General features: G+C 31.0%; 1 protein-coding gene across 9 annotated transcripts in view; it reads left to right on the top strand.

Annotated features, from left to right (window-relative positions):
• Nucleotides 1–19,477, top strand: part of LOC126867249 (protein scalloped) — a 341,496-nt gene that overhangs the window by 133,782 nt on the left and 188,237 nt on the right. For 3 of the 9 annotated variants that reach the window (XM_050621509.1, XM_050621508.1, XM_050621510.1), the window contains one exon: nucleotides 1,564–1,644. The exons of 4 other annotated variants lie outside the window; for them this stretch is intronic. In XM_050621509.1, coding sequence (XP_050477466.1) covers nucleotides 1,608–1,644 — 37 coding nt within the window. In that variant the 5' untranslated portion in view covers nucleotides 1,564–1,607. Of the gene's footprint in view, nucleotides 1–1,563; nucleotides 1,645–2,021; nucleotides 2,113–19,477 lie in introns of all 9 variants that reach the window. 2 more of the 9 variants (XM_050621514.1, XM_050621513.1) reach the window with 2 other exon arrangements.

Below are 19,477 nucleotides of genomic sequence, written 5' to 3'. Positions count from 1 at the left end.
TCAATCTATCAACTGAATGCGATTATTGCTTCTATGAATGCTTAATTTCTTGAAATTAGATTATTGGAATCAATTGATTAATTGATACTACTTTTTCACTTTGTTCCATTTACATTTGCTGTAAAACATTATAATTTTATCTAAATGCTCTGAGCTCTCACAAATTATTTTAAATATTCCATTTTTTAAATATTAATTATTAAATATTTTTTATATTTATACCAACTTATAAAAAACTTATAATTGCTAATAATATTATTAGCAATTTTTAATAATTGAGATATGAATGTTTTGACCAATCTAATGAGATATTCAATTACGAATTCTAAATTATCTATAAAAATCAACAGATCTAATTCCACAATTTACAAAGTTATACTAATCTAAACATTCCTGGATATCAAGGCTTAAACCAATCATATTCTATAATCTATCCATAATTTTATAATCTTATAGGATTATGAAAGAAGCATAGATTTCCAAAACAAAAATTATTTGTCAAAACAGAAACAAGATTTTGTAACAAACGTGTCTATATGTAAGGCATTTTTGCGGGATATTTTTGTCTAGGAGTTAATAAAAGAAGACTGTTTATATTTAATGTTAACTATAAAACGAGGAATTAATGATTGCAATTTTATAAATGTCGCCTTTTTAAATGAAATTTTATACACGACACTTCAAAATATCGTATATGTAATTTCTACAGTTCGAAAATTCTTGGTACGGAGCTGCTATAATTTCTTCACTTATAGTTTCTTTCAAAATAAATCGGGCATTGAAAAATTGTCGAGTTGGAACAAAGAATGTTTTATGTTACTCTTGCCAAATATAAATTTATTTAAAATAGCGCACGTGAATATTTCGATTATTCGTGATTAGACTGCGGATTTTTATGCATTTATGAGAAATTTCGAAGTACCAAATGCACAGTAATAACAAGAATATACGAAATATACAAAATACCTGAAATATACTATGCTTTAAAATATTTACTAGATAAAACAATTTTCTATTCATATATTTAATTATGTTTATAAGATCATGAATTTGCATAAATATTCACGATCTATTTATTCATTTAATGATTATCCATCAAATCTTCTTAATACTAAATATACATAATTTATAGTAAATATTTCTTTTTGTGATATGTCTGATAGTTCACAGTAAACCAAAACTTAATGATCGCTCTAATAATTAATTATCGTACCAAACTCAAACTACAAAAACACACAAAGAACATCTATTCATATGCACCATCCATCCGTTCCATATACATATATATACATATACCTAACAGTATATGTTTGTAAAATGTTTGTAAAATTTACTCGATGCTCTTTTCAATATCCTGTACGATACACATTTTAGACCAAAAAGTACAAATGTTACTATAATTGAAATAGCTGAAATTCGAAGAAGTATTAATTATTTCATAAAGTTTGACGAACATTTGAGGACCACAGTGCAACACAATTTGCGAATATTCAACAACCGCATGATTCCTCTTATATCTACAACTGTAATTCTACATGTACGATCTCACTGTCTGCATTATAGGTGCACCCACGTCGCCGTCATCCTGACCTGCCCGAGAAATCCTCATGAAAGACTGGGAACTCAGTACTCAGAATAGCATCGGTATTGTAGCCATTTCTTTTTTTATTTTCCCCCCTTCTTTTTAAATAGCTCGCCATTGATCGCGGTTATTACTTTATTTTACGTTTTGTTACTCCTTTTGCTGTAACTATTTTTTCTTCCTATCTTTTTTCTCTTTTCTCTTTTATAATTAAAATAGTGGTGATGGTAAATCAAAAGTGTTGTCGACACACTAGATAAGGATTGACATTTTTATTTTAGTAATTTGCTGACAGAAATAGCCTTAATTTATATAATTTTTCCTTTATTTATTCAAGTTTGATAGTTTTAATTAATCTTTCTATTCGGGCTTCTCTTTTCTTTTTTGAGTTGGTATAGTACTATGCTTTAATGTGTCAAATATTTGACTGTACTCGTAGCTTATTGCGTAAAACATTTTCGCGATACACGTGGCGGACGGTGAATTTCTTCTAGGAGGCTGGATGAATTTCTAAATGCAATTCGCACGAGGTAGGTCATCAAACTCATCTATATGGTTTTTCTGTCACGTATTTTTTGAAAGCACGTGTCACGTGTTTGATTTTTATAAGTGGAAGTGTTTGAAACGTAAAACTAGTAAATGGATAGTAATAATTTGATGTAACTAAAAACTTAACACATTTAGACAATTTCGTAGAATTCATATATTCTTAAGTATTATAAATCAAATTTTTCTAATCGAGAAAACAGTCGTGTTATTGATTCAATTCGAATCCATAACTTGATTTAACTTAATTTTAAATTTTGTTATATTTAATATTTTAGTAGAAGTAGCTTAATCAGATAGTTAATGTGAATATAGAAAATTAGAATGAAATACGAGGAAGTTGGTATTCAATTTTTACATAATAAATATTTCTATACGTGATATCTTTCTTTAAGCATATATACAAATCAAAGATAACGTGCAAGCAAATATTTGCAAATAAAAGACATATAATTCTTTTTGTGAAATGTTGAGTGATGTGATCATATAATATTGTAGCACTAATTTCAAGTATCATAAATTCTAGTTTTGTTAATTGTAACTCTCGCTAAATTTTCTTTTTGCTTGTATAAAATTTCCACAAATATGCGCTTATGAAATTTGGCTAAGAATCACTTCTTTTAATACGATCGTTAGCTCACATCTATTGAATACATACTGATGTTAATAAAATTGATAATTGTGTGTGACTGTTTATAGCACACACACACACAAACACACGCGCGCGCACACTTGCAATATCCTATAGCTTCTGTATACATTTTCAAATTTGTTTCAAATCATACGAACATAATCATCGAGTCTTGTTGCAGTGCTAATGAAATTTCAAAATGTTTCCACATAAGACACAGAATGTACTCATAAAAAATTTCTACAAGCAGTCGAATACTTCCGTGACCAACTGTACTTCCTCTATGATCATAGAATCTATGCATCATATAATGAATTATTCCGTGTAAAGTTACGTTTGGCAATCTAAGGATAAGTCAACTCTATCTTCCCAAACTCTTTTAAATTCCACAACCATAAATAAGAGATTAACTTCGAACGATTTTCTTAACTTTTTGGGACATTGAGGGATGAAAAGTGTCCAACCCCTTAGTGCTTATATTTATAAGCATAGGAGATGTTTTTAATTCCATTTCAAAATATTAAGATAACTCCAAGCACAACGATTCACAATATATCTCTCGATTCCGCTCTGTCACAGATATGACTAACACACGTTTAATAGACGCATAGGAAGAAGCATGTATTGATCTAGTCACTACGTGGTCAAAACTTATCCTGAGCATTCGTAGTTTTAAATAAAATTTCTGTGCAATCAGAGTCCTTCTTTTGCCTTAAGATTCTGTACCTTAAAAAGTTAAAGTTGGGTATCCGCCGAAAAATCTAAACTAGGCTATACTATGCTATGATATGTTTAAAAATATTTGCTTCAATACGTAATATACGAAACCGTTTCCGCCCAAAACTAAGCTAATTGTAAGCTGTGCTGTACAAGAATGAAATAGATGAATACGAAACAGATAAAACATTGTTGGTGGAAATTATGGAACCGTAAACTTCGTGTTTTTATAAACCCAAATATTTTTTAACTCGACACAGCACAGCTTAGTTTTGCGGTGGGTCTCTAGCTTTATTGTCTTCTTTTACCCCAACTTTCTTTCGTTCTTTAACCAACCAAATCAATCACTCGAAAATATATCGACACTCTGTATATCTATTCAACAAAACCTCAAACCTGCCGTGCTTTCCCAGAATCTCTCTCTCTCTCTCCTTCTCTCTCTCTCTCCCTCTCTCTCTCTCTCTCTCCTCTCCTCTCTCTCCTTCCTCCAGAGCGAGACTGGCCGCAACCGCGAATTACTTCGCAATTTCCCGAAATTGCGCAATCCGTGCAGGCTAATGGCCACCAGGTTGTTGCTGGTCGTTCTGGCATGGGTGGGGAGGCGTTGGCAATGGTGGGGAAAATAGTGAATAGAGAAGAGGGGTTAATGTTGGACGATAGAGTTGAAGGGATGGACTACGGCGGAGGCCACGGGGGAGGCGACCATTAATTAAGCAAAATCATAAACCCGGCCAACCGAGAGAACCGTGGTTGCATTGAAAAATATAAACGATCCGGCAGGCCCGTTACTTTCACGAACAAGATCCGCGCACCGGTGTTTAGCTATCGGTTGGCTGGTGCAGCCGAACACAACTGCGGTACGCGATGCAGTTTGCGTCGGAGAGGGATTTTATCATTGGCACCGTTGCCGCGCCGATTGCGGTTTTAGCTCTTTCTACGTGTATATCGGACATATCAAAGTTGCAAATTGAGAGAATTACAGGGAGTAACGAAAGTATTTGCATGGTATTCTGCTTTTCCTCTTAATCACTTGGCGTACGATATATCTGAAATTAGTTCGTCATTGTATACTTTGGAACAATGTTATACTAAACTGAGAATACTTATGCAACTTCATATTTTTTGGAACATAATTAAAAGAATGGAATCTCGGTGGAGAATGCTGTAATTTATTAAATATTATAACGAGTACTATACATTGTATATTTCATATACTTTCATATCCTTGCGTATTATGTGAATTTTATGGATTTGTGCACGTTCAAATTTTGCATAAGCGCATACAAATGCACAGTTTATTTACTATGAATAAACAAATTAAACATATATTTGTCAAAGAAGAAGTGTCGCTATTTCACATCCTATCACCTTCTGCTCGATTGACCAACACATTCCAAACTTTTTATATAAAATTCATTCTATATATACTTGGATTTTGTTTTGCTTTTATTTCTTTTTTTTTTTTATTTTTCTATTTTTATTCTCAGTTTTTGCGTGTTTATAAATAGTAGATGGGGTTATTTTTCGGACGATAGAGATTGAATGGCGGTTCCGTCGAGCGCGCTTTATCCTATTATACTCTCGTGTTTTGTTGGTTTTCTTTCTTTTTTTTTTTTTTTGTTTTCCCTCGATTGGTTTTGTTCACGGTATTTAGGTATCGGTTTAACGAGATCGGTTTTGAGTTTCGGTCGATCGGTCGACGCGTTGAACATCACGTTATTAATGAAATTGCATTGTCCGGTACGAGAAGGCGATGACAGTTTGTAGATTTATTAAATCGCGTTTGTTGGAATATTTAGATGATCGCGTGTGTACGATTGTTTGTTGTCTATGCTATGATAAATGCATAACGCAATCGCATAAGAAAGCAAATGTTAAGACGATCTCTTCCACATAATTTAGCTAATATTATTAATGAAATTTTGCAAGTCACGAGTTATAAATCATTAGTATTAACAAATTCTTTTGTACGATATAAGGACAATAAGTTTATATACAGGTTATCCTATGTAACTAGGACTAACTACAGTTCTGAAATACGGTGAAACATAAAAAATAAATTTTAAGACAAAATTAAACAGTTTCGAATAATACGTGATCTGGCGTATATATTTCTGGAAGTGATGGTATTTTTTAAATTGTAAGGTCATCTCTATTTTTTAAATAGACAAATTTTTTTGCGTAAATCGATGAGTTTTTTTATTCTCTGTATTAAAGTATAAGGAAATTTGAATCTGAAATACAATTTTAAAATACAATTCAATTTAAATTTCATCAGATTGAGTGTATGACAGAGAAGGGAAATATGAATATAAAAGTACTGCGTCTTTCTTTGTCTTTCATACGATAAGTTGTGTAAAATTAAAGTCGATATACCTTTCAGCTAATCAATTTTCGATCTAAATACCTTATAATACTTTCCTATAGAGAACGCAAAGATCTGTGGATCAAAGTATTAAAAAATGTATAAATAAATGTATAAATAAATATAAAAATGTATAAATTTGAAAAAATAGAGATGGTTTTTAAATATTAGGAACGTCATACATCATTCGAAACAATTTAATCTTGCCAAATGAAATTATTTTCTTCTCTTATCTACCGTTTTAGGGCTATAGCTTGCCTCATTGCCTAATTGCGTGTAGGATATTCTGTATAAGAAGATACGAAGATCACAAGAAAACAATATGATAAGTACATTTCTGTTGATCTGATTTTAGTATCACTTCACGATTAAAGTCCAGAAATGTAATTTTTAAAATTATCTGATAAATTGGCGAAATTTTATGGACCGCAAAAGTGTAATTATTGATAAAAATTAGAATAGTTTTTTATTTCTCCGATTATTTTCATCTGTTAATTCTTATCAAAACTAAGTTTTTGTCTTTAGAGCAATTAGAGATAGAGTCTTTATAGCACTCTTTCATTGTAGATGATTTTCATATTATTCAAACAGTTAACAAAATAATAAAAGCATTAATAAAATACAAAGAAGAAAATAATACATATATATTAAGATAACTGACAAAAAATTGAATCTCGGTTATAAATGCTATAACACAGTGCTTCATTATGCATTATCAGAAAGTGGAACACGTTGCACCACTTATTAATCGTTATACCTTTCTTATCGATTCTATGTCTCTTAGATGTGCTGGAACGATGAAGAAGAAGAATGGGGCTCAGAAATGATTAATTGCGCTCATTAGTTGCCGAGATTTATTGTTTTGTTGCATTTGAAACATTAAAACGCATATTGAAACATTCTAATTGCACAAAAATTCTTATTTAATGATTGATTTCATTCTAAATACTCGTACTGCCTACGCAAGTAGGTTATTGAATCTAAAGACATATTACTCTATTCATTTGTTAACAACTGCTTATTAATAAAATATAATAGTACCTTTTCAATTAATTCTTTATTAGATCTATATACATACATACACGGGATCACGAAAGTATTCGACCACTTGTAGATATCTTCATATATTATATTTGTTAAACATTTTGAAATCTCATCAGCACTGTTTTGAATTTTTCATTAGCTCGACTATCATGATCATATTGTTAAAATTTGAAACAAATCTGAAAATACCTATATGAAGAAATTACAAGATATTTAAAGGATATAGAGCGTCTCAGTAACTCTGTTGCGAAAAGATATTCTTTTTGTAATGATGTGAGGAATGAATTGTTTGGTACAAAGGGACACGTATCATAATGTGACATATTCTTTTTCATGGTCATATTTTTAAACATTTAGATGTTTCCATAATTTTTTTAAATTAAATTTTATATTTCTTTATATGCCAGCCTATGCGGTTTTCTTATGTCTTGTACAAAATTATTAAAATATTTGTGTCTAAATATGTTTAATTTTAATTTTGTAAAACTTTATATATGAAAACAAGGAAAGACGCGAGAGCCGTCATCTTGCGCTTACGTTCTTCGTGTCTTTCATACAAGACAAGAAATGAAAAAATTTTTGTGAAATTAAAATTAAATATCTTAAATTAAATATATCTACACACAAGTACTTTAATGCTTTTGTCTATGGAATAAGAAGAACGCATTGACGTACATGTAATGAAGCAGAGTTTATAATAAAGTGAAACATAAGAGACAAGATTTTTCGTATAATTTTGATATAGGCGATTTAGTACGCAAAAGCAACGAGTACCAAGCGTAACCGTGCTGTCAATTTCCTCTTCGGCCGTAGTCGTTTTTTAACAGACAGAGCGAGCACCGGTAATTATCGAGCAAGCTAATTGCCTGGACTATTTCTTGCGATAACTTCATCGACAGGGATCCGATCGGACCCAATTACGAATCCCTCAATGTATTACCGGTGTGTATCTTGTGCCGATTCCCCGTGACACGTATACCTGAAAGAAACAGTAAAAGGAGGAGAGGGGAAAAGCGAGGTAGAAAGAAAAAAAGAGAGGAAAAGAAATTGAAAGTAAAAATTACCGGTCTCACTGGCTAAACATAGTGACCGCTGCGGTTAGTTTGAGAAAAATGGCCGATATATTCTCGACTACTGGTGGCTGGGGTACGTGGTCTGAAAAGCCAGCGTTAAAATAGTCGACGGATCATGTAAACTGAAAGGTGGATAATTTGTTCGACGAAAATGTTGAGCAGAGGACTGTGGTGATGCGTATATTGGTTGTTAATATTTATGTATTGCTTGTGTGTTGCATTTTTTCGTTTTGTCGATGTCTGGCAAAGAATATCATTAAGATATTTATGTATTGTTCGGATACTAAGATATTAGAATATTTACATCTTGACATGTTATTTTAAATTTGATTGATTTTTAAATAATTCGTTTATTGTCGGACATATTTTAAACTTATTTCACAATAGTAATCACGTTCTTTTTCTATCCAATCGCATATTTTTCTTGAAGAAAACACTTTCAGGTGAACTTTCTAGAATAATGCAAATCAAAAAACAAATTTTAAAAATTAATTAGAAGTAATTAAAATTAATGAGCGATTAAAGTTGGTACTAATTTGTAAATTTTAATTAAGAAATTTTATATTTTACACGATGAAACCCGTCAATGATATTTATCGTGTAAGATATAGAATTCAGGTAAAAATCTGATATCTTGGAATGAAAGCACCTAAATTAAATGTATCCAAAATTGACGTGGTTATCTACGACTCGACGATACCAACTGAGAATTAAAATTCTTATTAATATTAGCTTCGCGTGACTTCAGATTCACAAGTTACAGAATAGCGAACCAATCGCACACAGTGTTCCTGTTACAACTGATAAAACGCAAGAAACACAAGGAACAGTTTCCGTTCGATCGCCGAAAGATCGAAAAAGAAACGACGCGCATAGGAGTCTAATTACGCACGTAGTAGACAAATTTACCAATCGTAGAAATAATCGTGCGTGTACATTGAAACCGGACATGGTGCTCGTATCGAGAATACGTATATTAGCCGGTGTACTACGCAGCGGAGAGGCAGGCTGAGGTGTATCGAGGTCGACCGGTTCTCTAACAGCCGTCAGCCGTTAAGGGACATTGCGACACACGCGCAAACCATGGTTCTCCATCGTTTTCTCTCTTTCTCTCTTTTCTCTCGCCTTTTGCGCCATGCGAGCCAGAGAACTCCGAGAACTGCGAATAAATTGTTATTAACTCGACAGTGCCACTTGCCCTTTTGCCTCTTGTGAGACCTCAACGATTTGAAGAACTTTTTAGATAAAATTAACAACGAAGCTAAGAACTAACTAGACCAGATTCGAATCCTCTATAAGTATTTCGTAATAAAGAAGAGATAATTAACTAATATTAGGATATTTACTTGTATATCAGCTGATTTTTTGAATATGTGAGCGTAGTAAAGGATACTGGGGTCTTTATGCGATTTTTTAGTTATGTGCCTTTTCTTTTCCTCTCTCTCTCTCTTTCTCTTTCTCTCTCTCTCTTCTCCTCTCTCTGTTGACGGCTGCTGCGTCCAAGCATTCTGATTGTGAAAATTGCAAAGAAATTGTTATTCGTCCGATAGTGCCACTTGCTTGTCCTTTCGCCTAGTACACGATCTCAACGATTTGAGAGAATTCAAGGTTGAATAACCTTTTGGATAAAATTATTTATAATTTTAATTATATTTATTATTATTATTTACTATATATTATAGTAATTTTAGATAAAATTAATTAATTAATGGACTCAAGTACCAAGCAAACTAGATTCGAACCGTTTGTGAGAATCTCGCGAGAAAGAGACGATAAGTAACTAACTAATATCAATGAAGAAGAATTTAAAGAAGTAATACTCGACGCCTATAAAGCGAACTAAAACGGAATATTAACAAACGGAATAAAACAGCTAAAATAGCAAAAAACATCTTGGATCTTAATTAACGTTTGAAGAAATCAAACATATAGTTGTTAAGAGAAACAGTATTTTGATATCTTCACTGTTTCAATACTACGACAATATTTTGAATTTTACAAAGAGAGCGAAGATATACTCATTTAGATCCAGAATCAAATAAAAGGATAGTTTTGCTAACATGGGATCAATCGAAAATATAATGAATTCTAAACCGGTTTTATTAGCGCCGTCGTAGAACATGGAAGATGAAATTCACTTTTAAAAATTAATATACAGTAAAAAGATTGGCATCTGATAATATGAAATATCATAGAGCAGTTTTATTATTTAAAGGTTTCATCATTCTCAGCTCGTTTAATTGTCAAGCTGTTGATAAAATAAAAAAAATTCTTTCGAATGGATTGAGAGTTGCACTTGATAGAGATATCATAGTCTCTTGTAATTTTAATAACAATGCCTAAAGTCAATTAACACTTCGACGAATCGTGCGTTTAATTTTGATATAATTAATATGATTTTAATTGCAACAATTTAATTTCACATATCATACATCTGTTGATTACGAAAAAAGATAATAAAGTACTGCTTCCGATTTATCATTAATTGGCATATTTCAGCAAAATTTGTGTATTGTTAATAAAAATCGATAAATTAGATTCGAATCCACTACAAGTATTTAGAAAACAGAAGCGGTATATCCAAGAAGACTCGAATCTAAACACAACAGATTTGAACCTTGTACGAGTACTTTAGTAAATCAAGAAAGGACTCCCAAGGGGAATCAAACGCTGCCCGAATAGGTTCGAAACTTTACCATCACCTTACTAGAAATTCGCTTAAAATCATTTTTCTCCTCTATCGCTTTTAAATCGTTGCAATTGCGAACGTTCAACTAAAATTTCCAGGAATCCCGTTTATCGTCTATAATTCTACAGAATTTAGCTTTTGTTAGAAGAATTCAATAAAACGGCAATGCCTTCTATTTCTCATCTTCTTGTTGTTTTATGTTTATATTAAAAAAATTATGTTTATATTAAAGAATAATGTCGGAAATAATAGATTCAAGCCTTCCGAATAAAATAATACACAAATGGAAACAATTGTCAGATATTTTATGATTCTGCGATGACTGAAACAAGATTTCTAATTTATTAATCGTTGATCTAATAATAATAGTATGTGATTGAATGTTTTCGTATAATTGATAAAAGAATATTTCTTGTATGGAACTAAGTAGTAAGAGTAATAAGATTCTGTAGATCATATTTGATTATAGAAATCTAAAGGTATTATAAATTATAATATTATATATTTAATGTTAGGAATAATATAACATAATATGTTATTAATAACTAATAAAATTAGAACGGATGTGAAAAATTAATAATTCGTTTAGATATAAATAACAAAGGTAAGATGAGATATCGAGCGAATGATATTGATGCAAGTTACGCCAGGCAATTAAAATCCTGATCGTTGGTTGAAATTATTCCAGTTATTTATGAGATCATATTAAAGTCATAGCATGCGGGAATGGAATTGAAACCTTCAGATGGCAAGATAAAAAATTATTGAATCATTTGAAAAAGTGAAAGGTTGAAGGACGTTAATCGGAACTTACACATATAGGATTATTTCTAATATGTAATAAAATTGAAGAAGAATAACATTTCATTGGTAGCCAAATATTCTTTACTAGAATATAAACGCCGTAACAGAAAAAGATGACGATGACATTATAAATCTTCAAAATTAATTACATTATTATTTAATTTTATATTAACGCAATTATTCTTTTGATTGATTTTAAGATTAAATGCGTATTTTTTCCATTCTTATGATCATTTCAAAATTATCGATCGTTCTAATTTTAAATATGCATTTCATTTTTCATAAAACTTCATCGATCTATGATTTATTTTGTGAAAACTTAATAAATAATCCCCTTTTCGATATCGTTCAATTGTACTTGACGATAATAGTTTCAGTTAATGGTTTATTTTCATTTGTATTTTATATTTTACGTGATAAATGATATTTGTGATTTGTATACGTGTAGTATATATCATATAAGTATAGGATAGAAATTAAGAAATAATTAATTAATATTACAAAATAATAATTTAATATTAAGGAATAACAATTTGATATTATTTAGGAATCTAAGGTATAGAATACAAATTATAACACAACAGACTTTAAAATTGAATAACTTAACTTGAAATCTTGTTCGTCATTTGCAAATTGAAACTAGAAAATACTAGACTATTCCTTTTTTCAATAATAACGTACTAAAGTACTTCTTTTTACCTAGACTATAACGTAAAAATCAGATTCTGAACAAAAGTAGGTACAATACGTTCCTTCTTTGTGGTCTTCATATGGAAACAACTAAGTTAAACTAAAGAGCCATGATTAAGTTTATTGATGCTTGTAAGCTTTAAAGTATCAAATATTACGCTATTATAATTAATCAATTCAAATTATCCAAATTATATATAGTGATACAACCACTGTTTTCAATTCAACGTATCATAATTAAACAAGTAACTTTGATTATTATCAGCACTTTTAGGTAACTCAGTTGTCTCAATACTCAAGTTGCTTCGTTGAAATTAATTATTAATTAACGTTACACTTTTCCTTATGAAGTACCTTGCAAAATGATATGGTAAAGTGAGTATGGTCAACATATGGTTTCATTAAAGCTATAATTAGTGCCGGAAACTTTATGAATAACCATTTCATAAAAACGAGTTCCAGCGAAATATATATATGTACATATTGCCTAAAATTGCCTAAAAGAGTCTCTATCAAAGAAAGAATTCAAACACGATATTACATAAAATTTTCTCTTTTGAATGAAAAAACGATGGTTTAAACATAGTGTCGGTTAAAATTGTCTTCTTTGAAGAAAACTACACTCGACAGAAAAAAAGAAAATTCAAATATAATATTATCTACATTATGTAACACTTTTCCCATGCTCATGGAAAAAGTTGATAAGTATTATGTAATATATTATGTAAAATTCTTTTCTTCAATCATAAAAATTTCATAACAAAGTTACATTCTGTAAAACTCTTGAATTATACCATTTACCATCGTTACATCGTACATCCTACAAACATAATAAGGCTATTTATCATAAAATAAAATTTCACTGTAAAGTTAACATGTTCTATGGTAAAAAATCTAATTGGAAGCTATTTTACATCTCAATATCCGTTAAAAAATATGTGTAAGAAAAGTATATGCTTATTTATGAAAAGGTGAAAGAAATTAATATAAATTTTTTCGTAATTATATATGATTAAAAAAAATATATAATATGAATTTCTTTTTCTGAAGGTAGCTTTGGAAACTTTAGAAAATACATATTATCATCTCTATATATATATATATATATATATATATATATACGTATAATCAATAACAATAACCTTAAAGTTATCTTCAAACTGTACGTTATACAGACAAAAAAATTTTCCATCGATCTACTAACAACAAAATAATCTAAGCTCTAAGTTTGCATTATTTCGGAAAGTAATTGGAAGTATTATATTCCATATATTTCTCCGTTAGTTTACAATAATATAAAATTAAATAAAGTTATATAAAATTTTGTTTTCAAAACAAAAAAAGAAATTCTTATTTCGTATTTTCATCATCGCAAGAAGTTGTTAGTGTGTGCTAATTGAAAGTATTATAGGAAAGTTTGCTTTCTTTGTTCACTGTTTTCCGCGGAAAATTGCCTGGAGTACGCGCTTAATCTCTAACAGTGGCACTGTTCCACGTTTTTCCAACGGTACTTGCAACTATGTCCTTAATACATATCTTCTTATCGTGAACACCTATCGTTGCGTTATTAAAAGGCGCGAGCATAGTTACGAAAAACAAACATGGCAATTCTATACGGTATTCCGGTTTCCCCTGTTGTAGTTCAATCGCACTTTCTCACAGCGCAGTGCAGCGTATGCGTAATAAACGACACGGTGAAAGATACTTTATAGAACTACCATATGAAAGCTTAAGATATTATTTAATGATAGATTCTTTGTCGAAGAAAATTCGACACGATTGTAAAATTAGAAATTATGAGTCAATTGTGGGTCGCGAAAAAATTACGGTTTTCGAAAGCGAGACTCGTCCCATAAAAGTTTGAGAAGTTCTTGCTTCGAAAATATTGAACAATATCTAAAATTTAAAACGATGGAGTTTAGTTTCTTTTCTTTGTTGACAATTATGTCTATGTAGATACCTTTGGAACAGTAATTCTAACTTTCATTGAGATTCAAATTTAATTGTATATTTCTATTTTATTTTCGTTGTACTATTTTAATTATTAGATACTATTTATATATAGTAGATTTGATTAAGGGTAATGTTCATTTAAATTAACTGATAATAGTTATATTTTTTGCATATGTAAAATAATAAATATTCACTTGAAATATAAAATAACAATCGCATCTTTTTTCTAAATTATTCAAAGATTGCTTTACTTATGTAAATTTTGTAATAGAGATTTAATGAGATTCAATATAAGATGTTACGAGATTAAAAATAGGTTCTATCAAACTTTCTAATATAATTCTATTAGTATAAAGATAAGGATTAACTAGAAAAAGAATAAATCTGCATATTTAATTTTAGAATCGAATGAAAGGAGAATATTGTCTGTATAAAATTAATTAACACAGCATTAATATAAAAATAAAAATTTACAAATTCCATTCATGAAATATTCAAAGTAAAATGTCATGTCTTTTTATTGTTATCTTAATGATCATCCTTTCTAAATTTCACAATACATTCGACCTGTTTGTACTTTTCTATCGTCTTTAATTGACCGTAATCATTTTGCTGGGAAATTATTGGAAGCAAAATGGTTGCGCACACGGATCACTCTATCGATAAATTAACAATTAACGATCCGCAACTACCACCTGCGGCGGGGTCGGAATTATGGTTAAATATCGAGCTCTGGCGCTGGAAATCGCGAATAGACTTAATACGGTATATTATAACAATCGCGTTGAATCTGCCGATTTAATGGCGACGCGGCGCGACGTCCTGCTCGCCGGGAAATCAATTTTGCATGCGGAAACGGAAAGAAATCGCATTCATAAGCGAGATTGATTCGACGATGCATGAAACAATTTTCAGATAACGTCCGGCGTAATCATTTTGAAATATTATATTCATTATGGATAATTATAATTGGCCACGTTCCACCGATCGAGATTTATGCTTATCGCTGTTTAAACGTCCTGTATAAGCTTCTGTTATGGTCGGGAAACATTATGGCCCATTTTGAATTTACGTGGATAGGCAGGATTTAATTTTCGATGCGAAGGAGGAAATTATTTAGAAGATGAAAATTTGTACTAACGAGTAATTTATACTAATTTTCAAGACTGTAAGATTTATAAGGAGAAATGGAAGAATTGTAAATTATCCTTTCTATAAATATCGTTGGGAAAGTCGTAAATTCAAGTAACCTTATTATAAGAAGTTTTGTTTTTATCTTTTTGTTTATTTAAATTTAGAAAGTTTATTCAAATACCGTTTAAGATTAATAATCATAAACTAAATTAAGTTGAATTTGGTACATGGACTTCCTCTATCTATATACTTTGTATTCTTAAATTGAACAGATAATTGACTTGCAAATAGTTTCACAGATCCTAAATTAACGTATTTAAAGATTAGTGAAACTCGTTTCAATCGTCAAAAGATGTATTTGGTTGTATTGAGATCTGTTGGTTGGTAAATGATGTTTTATTTTTATTACAAAAAGCGCCATTCGTAAAAAAGATCCGTGTACTAATGTCTATTTATATCCTCACAGTGAATCGATCCAAAAATAAGATCACCGTCATACTGGACGCACATCCACCAAAGTAAGTCGTGGCGGTGATGTTTGTTTAAGTATTGCGTATTTTACGATATTTTACGTCAAAGCATTTAAATAGAAACTGCAATTGATTTTCTATAATAATTATCAGATTTCAATATAAATAATTATTCTTTCATAAGATTCTTCCATTCTATTCATTCTTTTTTCTAATTCTATTAATTCACTTTATTGCGTCCTGTCATTAAGAATTTCACTATTATAATGTAAACATCTATTTTCATTATTACTTCGTAATATTCTAAATTACACTGCGAATATTTATACAAATTCATATTTTTATGGATACAACCAGAGAAGTAGAAGTGTAGAATTTTACTAGAAAAAGTTAGAAAATTATAAAAATAAAGGAATATTATCTAGAAATATCTATTTCACTTGATGTTATTATATGTGTAGTTTTCCTATTGTATGTATTTCATAATAATGCTAACAAAATTTCAAAATCTTTTGCATAACACATATAACATAAGTATAATAACAAAACACCCGACTAATACAACCTTCTAACAAATTTTATCGTTTATCCCAAATCTAAACTCACCTTTCCCCACCACTCGTGTATTAATATCTCTCAAAAATATCAAGCATCAAATCACGAGCATTCGTCACATGCCCAGGTATAAGAACTTAAGTACATGAAATGGTGTAAATCGATAAAAAGCTTAACTGCACTTCGTTCGAGCAGAAAGAGAAGAATGCAACTATGGCACTATGGCGTCGGTATCGCAAGAGTATCGGTATAATTTTGTAATCAAACAACCCGGCGGATGCTGTTTAAGGTTCGAAACAAGAGGTTGACGATGGTTTGACGTGGTCGATTCTCGGCACACCAGACAGCTCTCTGGGAAATCCGGACGAACCGGCCGAAGCAAAAGAGGGAAGGACGTGCACTGCGTATCAGCGCATGGTTCTCCTCTGTCAAGATCAAAGGCAGGCGAATCGCGGTAAAGAAAGCAATCGTTCCACTTGAAAGAAAGGGACGAATGACGCTGGTTGTACAGGGTGCCCAAGCACTTATGGTACAATAGATAAGGTGGCGATTCGACTTGAAAACAAGCCGAAAATTGAAATAAAATTTTTTCTCAGGGCGCTTCTCGAAGAAATTAAAAAATTTATCATTTATCAAAATTTAATCTTTATTTTCACGAAAACGAGACCTTCTTAAGCGAAAAGACTCTATTTCATGTTTTTAACTTATTTTCGAATGTAGAATAACCTGATTGTTTATTCCTACCCAGTCAGAGATTAGCCATGTTCAAATAGGCGAACTTATAGAACTGTTCCATCCTGCAATTTCGATGATTTTTAAATATGTTGTAAAGCTCAACATTTTAAACAATTTTTTCCTATAACTATCAGTCTCTCTTAGTTTCCGAGATATTTGCAAAAGGCTGCATGTACTACTACTGCAGTGTATTTTTGCCTGATGTATTTTTACCAGTAACCAACACTGACGCATGCGCTGCCACAGATGCACAATAATAAAATATTGGTAGAATTCATTCTAGTGATACCGGCAGCTTTTCATGAAAATCTCGCAAACCAATCGTTCCGTAACTTTATTATACGTTTTATTTTATACATATATATAGAAATTTATATCTAGAAACAAGTTATTCAAGGTATCAATTTCTACGACATATTTAAAAGTCATCAAAATCGTACAGTAATTAACGTTTCTACAGTTTCACCAGAAGTTGTTTAAGATGTTGAACTTTACAATATATTCAAAAATCACCGAAATTGAAGAGGATGGAACGGTTGCATACATTCACCTTGAAATATACTAAACAAATTTTCGAAATTCCATTTTCTCAAGAACGAAGCAGCGTATGAATAAATTTTATTCTTTATCGATTTATTTTTTTCACGTAGAATCATCTCCTTGTAGATTGTATCGCGGTTCCTAGGACACCCTATAATGTGGAAGTAGATCTTCGTCGCTTGTGAAATCACGCGAAGGAGTGCACCGATCGGGCGATCGGACATCGAGACGATAAAAAAGGAAAGTCGTTTGTTTACTATATGTCCTAATGGCTGTCTTCGAACCAGTTCGTAATTGGCACGTCCGTATACGTTGCCCTTCTTTCTTTCTTCCCGCGTTTCCATACCGCGGTTCATTGATCGTTGTTTCTTCGTAATAGATTCAAGCAAGATCGCACACTTAATTTAAAATTTATTTTATCTTTCTTTTTATTTCATCTCCATTTGTAGTTTGTCACGTCCCGCGCTGCGCACGCGCCGTAACGTAGGCTAAAACTACCAATAGCGCGAGTGAGCGTTCCAATTTGAAATTTAAATAAATTTTAACAATTTGTATATAAACCAAATTCGAACCTCACAACCCCCACGGAATAACCCGTCACATGACAACTCCTCCACGGTAGACTTAAATATAAATAAGCGTAGCGGCATAGAAGAAGCGGTAATAATAATTCTTTAGTTTTAGAGTATTTAATTCCTCAGTTTTGGGTGATTAGTTTTCTCAGTTCTTGGTGATTAACTCCTTGATTCTTGGCGATCAGTTCCCATCTCCTGGTAAGTAATTTCTTGTTCATAGCGATTAATTCTTAGTTCCTCTAGCTCTTAATTTCTCAATTCCTTGTTTTTTAATTCTTCAGTTCCTTAGTTTTCAGCTCTTAATTCCTTTAGCTCTTAGTTTTGCTCTCAGCTTTTAGATTCTTTAGTCCTTTAGTTCTTTAGCTTTTAGTTCTTTGTTTTATTAGTTTCCAATTCTTGTTAATCTTGTTAATCGACGTGTTTGTATTTGTCAATTTGTAAACTATCGAAAATCTATCGAAATTAAAATCTTGTAATTAATAAGAGCGAAACGTATTGCGAACGATTGTAACTTCGAGCATTCGAAATTTCAACGACTATTCTGTCAATATCCAATTAGAATACGAATAAACATTTTTTTTTTTGTGAAGAATATTTGTCTAATAATATAGCAGGATTAAGCGAACATTTATTTTCACCAACTTTAATCCTCTTCCGTGTCAGTACTCCTGCGCATAGCAGGTTAGCCGAAACGTGGAGTTTAATTTCAAATCGCATTAAATAACAGACAATACTACAATTTAATCTAAATTCAAAAATTAACGGCAACGCAACCAAAACGAGCCAGACAAAACGTAACAAGTTACATTTTGTGTATTTAACATTTGAAACTATTCGTACTCTTAAGATGTATTCATACAATCTCACTCACTCGTAACTTTTATTCTCACACAATCTCAGACTGAGACAATCAAACTCACCCTGCTATACCAATATTTTATATATAATATTAATTTACTAAATTAATATATTAATATATAAGTTCATAAGCGTGTATGTAATATAAAGTAATAGGTGAATTTTTCACTTTGACGCTTAATTTTGAGTTTGTGTTATTACATTATTGAATATATGTAATTGTTATCTAATAAGACCTATTGGATGTGTAGCAACCTATTAACGTTGTATTTTGAGCTATGTATCTGTACTTCGCTCATGACAATGTTAATATTTAGGGATTTTCTAATGTCTTCGTTCGTGACATACCAGAGTTTCTCTAATTATTTATTATAGGATTTTTGCATGCTCTATTTCAATTTTCTGCGCATTAGATTTCAATGCTTTGGGCCAAAGTAGTGTACCATATCTCCATAGCGGTTTAATTAACAATATGTATTTGCCATTTCAAGTGAATTTTTAGTCTCGAACTTCCCC

The sequence above is a fragment of the Bombus huntii genome, chromosome 7 (assembly GCF_024542735.1).
Source record: "Bombus huntii isolate Logan2020A chromosome 7, iyBomHunt1.1, whole genome shotgun sequence".
NCBI classification, from domain to species: Eukaryota; Metazoa; Arthropoda; class Insecta; order Hymenoptera; family Apidae; genus Bombus; species Bombus huntii.
The sequence above is the reverse complement of the archived record's forward strand: the minus strand, read 5'-3'. Positions and strand labels throughout refer to the sequence as shown.